Source organism: Colobus angolensis, unplaced genomic scaffold (genome assembly GCF_000951035.1).
Source record: "Colobus angolensis palliatus isolate OR3802 unplaced genomic scaffold, Cang.pa_1.0 Scaffold28, whole genome shotgun sequence".
Classification (NCBI taxonomy): Eukaryota; Metazoa; Chordata; class Mammalia; order Primates; family Cercopithecidae; genus Colobus; species Colobus angolensis.
Genome location: NW_012116043.1, coordinates 5,454,850 through 5,462,438, shown reverse-complemented (window position 1 = coordinate 5,462,438; position 7,589 = coordinate 5,454,850). Strand labels below are relative to the sequence as shown.

General features: G+C 47.5%; 3 protein-coding genes across 3 annotated transcripts in view; all 3 read right to left on the bottom strand.

Annotated features, from left to right (window-relative positions):
- The window catches only part of LOC105516389 (zinc finger protein ENSP00000375192-like), a gene marked incomplete at both ends in the record, with an annotated part of 8,780 nt that extends 8,288 nt beyond the window's left edge, over positions 1-492 (bottom strand). Inside the window, 1 exon segment of the mRNA XM_011948588.1 lies at positions 481-492. Within this exon segment, the coding sequence (XP_011803978.1) occupies positions 481-492 (12 nt within the window).
- HCAR1 (hydroxycarboxylic acid receptor 1) overlaps positions 1-7,589 on the bottom strand; it is a 119,135-nt gene that overhangs the window by 100,063 nt on the left and 11,483 nt on the right. The gene's annotated exons all lie outside the window — the stretch shown is intronic.
- Positions 2,615-4,754, bottom strand: LOC105516315 (hydroxycarboxylic acid receptor 2). Its single transcript, XM_011948480.1, has one exon. It carries the CDS (start codon positions 4,597-4,599, stop codon positions 3,541-3,543), a length of 1,059 nt encoding a protein of 352 aa, XP_011803870.1. The 5' UTR covers positions 4,600-4,754; the 3' UTR covers positions 2,615-3,540.

Genomic DNA, 7,589 nt, shown 5'->3' with positions numbered 1-7,589 from the left:
CCACACTCATTGTGCTGGCCACGTTGTTCCTCACTATAGTCAGTTGAGCTCTGGTTCCCAAAAGCTATGTTCACCCCAAACCTTAGAATACAACCTTATTTGGATTAAGGGTCTTTGTAGGTATAACTAAGGTAAAGATCTCCAGATGAGAGCATCCTGGATTAGGGTGGGTTATAAAGATAGGCATCTTTACGACCGGGCACGCTGGATCACACCTGTAATCCCAGCACTATGGCAGGCCGAGGCGGGCAGATCACCTGAGGTCAGGAGTTCAAGACCAGCCTGGCCAACATGGCAAAACCCTGTCTCTCCTACAAATACAAAAATTAGGCGTGGGGGCGCATGCCTATAATCCCAGCTGCGTGAGAGGCTGAGGCAGGAGAATCACTTGAGGCTGGGAGGCAGAGTTGTAGTGAGCCGAGATCAAGCCACTGCACTCCAGCCTGGGTGACAGAGCGAGACTCTGTCTCAAAAACAGACCAAAAAAAAAAAAAAAAAAAAAGGTGTCTGTAAGAAGAGGAGAGGACACAGAGGGGACTGCCATGTGGTGACAGGGGCAGAGATTGGAGTGAAGCGTCTACAAGTCAAGGCAAGTCCACGAGTGCCAGCAGTCTCCTCAAGCTCGGAATGAGGCGAGGCATGAAACAGATTTTCCCCTGAGCCTCCGGATGGAACCAACCCAGCCAGCACCTTGATTCTGCACTTCTAGCTTCCAGAGCTGTGGGAGAATACATTCCTATTGTTCCAAGCCACCCAGCCACAGGAAATGAACACGCAGTCACCAACCTAATTCTCACCTCAGGGCCTTTGCACCTGCCATTCCCTCTGCTTGGCGTGTCTTTCCCCCAGACTTTTGCATTGCTTGCTCTGTTTAGTCATTCATGGCTCAGCTCAAGGTCAATGCCTCATAGAAGCCATCCCAGTCACCCCAGCCCCAGTTACTTTTTATCCCCATTGTCCCCCTCCACCATGGTCATGACACCCACAGCCACCCCAAGGCCCCTTTTTATTCCTGCCTGCCTCCCCACCTCAAAAGTCAGCTCGATGAGAAGAGGACTGTGGCTACCTTGTTCCTTGTTCTATCTCCACCACCCAGAACAGCCCTTGGCACACAGTTGGTGCTTAATACATAAAACTGATGGAATGAGGCTGGGCGCAGTGGCTTACACCTGTAATCCCAGCACTTTGGGAGGCTGAAGCGGCTGGATCACCTGAGGTCAGGAGTTCGAGACCAGCCTGGGCAACATGGTGAAACCCCCATGTCTACTAAAAATTCAAAAATTAGCCAGGCGTCGTGGTGCACACCTGGAATCCCAGCTACTGGGGAGGCTGAGGCAGGAGAATCACTTGAACCCAGGAGGCAGAGGCTGCAATGAACTGAGATCACACCACTGCACTCCAGCCTGGGTGACAGAGCGAGACTCAGTCTCAAAAAACAAAAAACAGATGGAATGCCTGAATCAGTGAGTGAATGTGAGTTGTGGAGGTCCGAACACCCAAAACCACCTCATCCCTTGAAAGAATCCGGGTTTCACAACAAGGCTCCCCACTGACTCATGCCTCTGAGGCTAGGGGAATCCCTATTTTCCTCTGAGCTCATCCCTGACATCTCTTCCTCTTCAAGGTGATCCTTGTTTTTGGCTTTTTACCTGTACGTTGCTTGGTGATACAGACAAGCCAACTGCTCTGAAAGCACAGAGGGAATTCCAGAGTGTCCGCCTTTCTTCATTTACTGGCATTCTCTCAGAGCTGGGAGCTCGTCTCTAAATTCCTTATCTGCGTTCATGTCAGGAGGTTGAAGCAAGCCTCGTCTTGCCAAATAATCAAGGAGTGACAGAGTTGGAAATGAAAGCGTAACAGAAACTTGGACCGATCACAGACTCAAACCAGTACATCTCCTTTCCTACTCCGAATCGGGAACTGAAACCATTCCATAGGAAGCTCGCTCTTCCCCCTCCTACAGAAAAATATCTGCCTGGCTTGATTCCCTTTTTATATTTATTATTATTATTATTTGAGATGAAGTCTTGCTCTGTCACCCAGGCTGGAGTGCAGGGGCACCATCTCGGCTCACTGCAACCTCCGCCTCCCGGGTTCAAGCAATTCTTCCCCCAGCCTCCCCAGTAGCTGGGACTACAGGCGGCCACCACCACGCCTGGCTGATTTTTCTTGTATTTTTAGTAGAAGCAGGGTTTCACCATGTTGGCCAGGCTGGTCTCAAACTCCTGACCTCAGGTAATCCGCCCGCCTCGGCCCCTCCAAAGTGCTGGGATTACAGGCATGAGCCACCATGCCTCTCCTTGATTCCCTTTTTAATAGACAAATACTAACAGCAATATTCACCAAACTCTAATAAAATGTAAGTGCTCTTGCAATCGTATCTGTACTATCCTTCCAAATTATTTTTAATCCCAGCTCTTTCTATCTTTGTTCAGACACAGGTGTAATTTCTGCTTAGTTGTCTCATGATGTAGCTCAGTGTCTGTGTCTCTTTCCTACTTTGCAGGGTGGAGTAGTTTTCTACCAGGACATAGTTAACAACCCATAAAGGTCTCTGCTTAAGTAAGAAGCCCATTTCTGTGAACCATAACCCAGACATAGCAACGCCAGACTGTGTCTCCTATCAAAATTTATTGAAATGGTAGATTTTTGGTAAGTACAGAAACACAAGCGAAGGAACCAGGAGGAACGTGCCCCCCTCTAACCGTGGGGCAGCGGCACGTTTTCCTTTTAATGGTAAAAGCAAACAGAGGTGGGAAACAGCTTTCCATCCTGAAGCCGTTTCAAGTGCTCAACCCTTAGATTAGTATAAACAAGACAGGAATGGATTGCATTAGTCGCTGGTTGAAAGCAGCAATGCTATTTCCTTTCCCATAATAACACTGTTTAGCTCAGTCCCTTCTGGGGCTAATCCCCTATTACACCCACCGGAAACACAGATATTAACCAAAGCATGTGAGTCTCTTTCCTGAGTCCATTTCTGCTAATGCTTGTCCGAAAGATGAATTGGTCCACGGAAGCCAGGTGACCTACTGGCTTGTTTAATGATGCCTGGGCTCCCTCCAGGAGCAACTTAATTCCCTCCGATCTCAGCTCTCCTTATCCCCGCTGTTTCAAACAGGCTAGATATCACCCCAGGAGCTGAGCCCCCCAGTCTCAGGCAGATGTGGGAAGGCGGCCAACAAGTCACAAGTAGATCTCTGGCTCCAACTCTGCTCAGCGCAAATGCTGACAATTTGCCCATCTTCAGTCCTGCGAGCATCAGAGATGAAGCAAAAGTTTCAGATGCCTAGAAGCTTTACTCTCTGTTCCTCCAGGATTCCTGCGGTCACACCTTGCAACCAGTCTCCCACTCGTCTGCTACAGTTTCTCTAAATCGGATTCTCCGAATCTGGAAGTTCCAGGAAACCTTAGGCCGAGTCCAGTGACATTACTCAATGCAACAGCCCAACTGTTTCTCCAGAGACCCTCGTTCTTGGTGACAATGTCCCTTCTTGGCATGGTTATTTAATGAGAGGTTGGACCCAGATAAGAGGGGTTCTATGGCTCACCAGGGTTGGCCATTAACGCCTCTGGAGCGCCTCTGGTTGTGTTTGGGTCCCCCGTGAGCTCGACGCTCGTGCTGCGGTTATTATCTGGCTCACCTGTCATCTTCCTCCGGAGGCAGCGGTTGATCAAAGTGGAGAAGAAGTTGGGAAAGGATGGGCTGGAGAAGTAGTACACCACGGGGTCCAGCATGCTGTTCATGTAAGTGAAACTGAGAGTGATGAAGAATGCCAGGTCCACCGAGCGGTACACTTCACAATTCTGCGTGCCAAAAGTGTGCAGGAGCCAGAAGATGCGTATCCGCACAGCCACGCTGGGAAAGAAGCAGATGACAAAGACGATGGCGACGACCATGATGAAGGTGATGGCTCTTTTGATCTTGGCATGCCGGTCCATTTGTCTCTGCCGCAGGCTCCAGATAATTCTGGCTGAGCAGAACAGGATAATGCCCAGGGGCAGGAAGAACTCCAGGAGGAACATGGCTTCGTGCCACCGGAAGGTATCGCAGATGCTGAAGCTGCTGCACAAATTTGCAGTGCCATTCTGGATCGGCATCTTCCTCTTCAGGAGGTGGACTGTCAGGCCAATAGTGACACCCCACAGAAGGCAAGAGATGATGGCTGCTGTTCGATTGGAGATCTTGTTCAGGGCGTGGTGGGGATGGACCACCCGGAAATACCTGTCCACGGCTACCACTGTGAGGAAGATGATGCTGCCCTGGCGGTTCATGGCCAGCATGAAGAGCATTAGCCGGCAAGGGATGTCCCCAAACTTCCAGTCCCAACGTCTCACATAGTTGTCCATCAGGAATGGCAGGCAGATGATCAGGAGAAAGTCAGCCACTGCCAGGTTAAACAGGAAAATCCGGCTGGATTTCCAGGACTTGAGGTGGAAACAGAAAATCCACAGGGCAAGGCCATTGCCCAGAAGCCCAAAGATAAACTCCAGCCCCAACACCGGTGGCAACACCTTGACAATGAAGTCATCTCGGAACACACAGCAGTTCTTCTTGTCTATTACCAGAAAGTGATCCTGCGGATGGTGCCAATTCATGAGTGCGGCTAGTTGGTCCGATGGAGCGCCTTGCCCAGCGAATGCTCCAGCAAGGAGGCGTGTGTCTGTGTGGTGAACGTGTGGTTCCGCGCCTGCCTTTATGTCATGTCAGGGTGTTGAAATAGATGACTGAATGGTTACCAGGAAACTACGAAATCTCTCTTAAAAAAAAAAAAAAAAGGCCAGCAAGGCTCTTATGCAACCTGCTGTTTGCATAAACAAGAAATAAAAATCCCCTGGGCAGACAGGAACCCACAAAATTTCTTAAATGTAAAGGATAAGTTTAGGCAAGCCGACTGTCATTTGAAAATTAGTGAAACATGAAGGACATCCCTTTGGAAGGCTGGGTACCTGCATGCCAATTGAGTACTCAACATTGCAGAATTAATTCACCGTCATTTGCTTGGCTTACATAATTAACAAAACAACAACAATAGCAATAATAATTTTTGGTGCCAAACAGTGAGGTTTTCCAGGAACACTAAAAATTAGCATGAAAAATTAACAGGCATATGACATAAACAGTAGCAGATATATGAATTCTTTTGGAAATGTTGAGAAGACAGTAGTCGCCTGTTCGATGAGGACAGACTAGTTAAATTTGACCGCTTTTCCTATGCCATCTCTCTGTACAAACATGGATTGCTTTTCCACATCAGAACTCTGCCGTTCATCTCCAGTTAGAAAAAAAAAAGCCTGCTCGAGAGTATAATATTTCATAAGATGTTTGAAAACTTGAGCCCAGTTTCAGTGGCATGTTAAAATAAGTTGGGTTTTTTGTTTGTTTATATTAGATTTTGATATGCTTCTGTGCTCAAGTGATTTATTTTTAAGTATGTGATTTTTTTTTTTGCAAAGTTTGAATTAATGAGAAAAAGGATTCCTGAGGCTAGTCGTAAGCTGTAGCAAATCGGGTGTACTTTGTGCTACAAATTTGTTTTTCTGTGTTGCTCTGCGTGAAGAGGGGTACCTGAGGACAGAGCACGGGCTTAGTACCCCATAAACTCTCGGTTCTAGATAGCCCAGGAAACTGATCGGTAACAAACTTGGTTGCAGGTCCCTGAAACAAACAAAAAACTGGATGAGGTCTCTATCTTGTTTTATGTCCCTGGGAGCTTAGTATGTGATTGTGATTTTTTTTTTTTTTTTTTTTTTTTACGGAGTCTCAATCTGTCACCCAGGCCAGAGTATACAGTGCGATGGCAAGATCACGGCTCACTGCAACCTCCACCTCCCAGGTTCAAGCAATTCTTCTGCCTCAGCCTCCTGAGTGGCTGGAATTACAGGCGTGCGCCACCACGCCAGGCTAATTTTTTGTATTTTTAATAAAGACGGAGTTTCACCGTGCTGGCCAGGCTGGTCTTGAACTCCTGACCTCCTGATTTGCCCACCTCGGCCTCCCAAAGTGCTGGCATTACAGGCATGAGCCACTGCGCCTGGCCGTGATTTTTTTTTTCTTTAATGAACTTTATTTTTTAGGGCAGTTTTAGGTTCACAGCAAAATTGAGCAGAAAGTATGGACAGTCCTGTATACTCTGTCTCCACACATGCGAAAACTCTCCCACTAAGTATGTGATACTTTTAAAGCCCCCATTTTTGTAAAATTAAACTTAGAGGGATAGGACCTTAGAGAACATGGAACTCTACCTTGTATCAGGACACCATTGCGCACATTGTTTCTCTGCTTTTCAGTGTGATTGGGTGTCATCCTATAGAATGTTTTTACCCTTTAATATTTTGGTCTTACAAATTCTTGCCATGCAGGAGGTTTCTAAACTGTGTTGCTTCTATTTTGAGTTATAAAATGTAAATTTCTTCCTTTTTTCTTTTTTGAGATGGGGTTTTGATCTATCGCCCAGGCTGGAGTGCAGTGGCATGATCTTGGCTCACTGCAACCTCTGCCTCCCGGGTTCAAGCAATTCTCCTGCCTCAGCCTCCCAAGTAGCTGGGACTACAGGCGCGCACCACCACGCCTGGCTAATTTTTGTATTTTTAGTAGAGATGGGATTTCACCATTTTGGCCAGGCTGGTCTTGAACTCCTGACTTCAAGTGATCTGTCCCCCTTGGCGTCCCAAAGTGTTGGGATTACAGGTGTGAACCATCACACCCGGCCATAAGATGTAAATTTATTTCTTTAGCTGCAAACACAGGTTCAATGATAGGAGCTTATAGACTCTTCACAGTAAACAAGAGTCAGGATGATGACCTGATGATGATTCAGGTGAGATGAAGACGATGATGAAGAAGGTGATGGTGGTACCCACATTATAGAGAGCTTCCCATGTGCTGGAGCCCATGCTCAGTGCTTTTTATTTATTTATTTATTTATTTAGAGAAGGAGTCTCGCTCCTGGCTCACTGCAAGCTCCACCTCCCGGGTTCACACCATTCTCCTGCCTCAGCCTCCCAAGTAGCTGGGACTACAGGCGCCCACCACCACATCCAGCTAATTTTTTATATTTTTAGTAGAGACAGGGTTTTACCGTGTTAGCCAGGAGCTCAGTGCTTTTATAGTCACTTGTTTCACTCTGGCTGTAGCCCATGTGGAAGGTGTTATTATTTATTCTGATTTCAGAATGAGGAAAGTGAAGCTCAGAAAGGATGATAAAATATTCAGGGACACCCAGCTCATAAGAGCAGAGCATGGCTGGGCACAGCGGCCCAAGCCTGTAATCCCAACACTTTGGGAGGCCAAGGCGGGCGGATCACAAGGTCAGGAGATCCAGACCATCTTGGCCAATATGGTGAAACCCCAGCTCTTCTAAAATTTACAAAAATTAGCTGGGCATGGTGGTGGGCGCCTGTAATGCCAGCTACTCAGAGGCTGAGGCAGGAGAATCGCTTGAACCAGGGAGTCGGAGGTTGCAGTGAGCCGAGATCGTGCCACTGCACTGAAGCCTGGGTGACAGAGCGAGACTCAGTCTCAAAAAACAAAAAACAGATGGAATGCCTGAATCAGTGAGTGAATGTGAGTTGTGGAGGTCCGAACA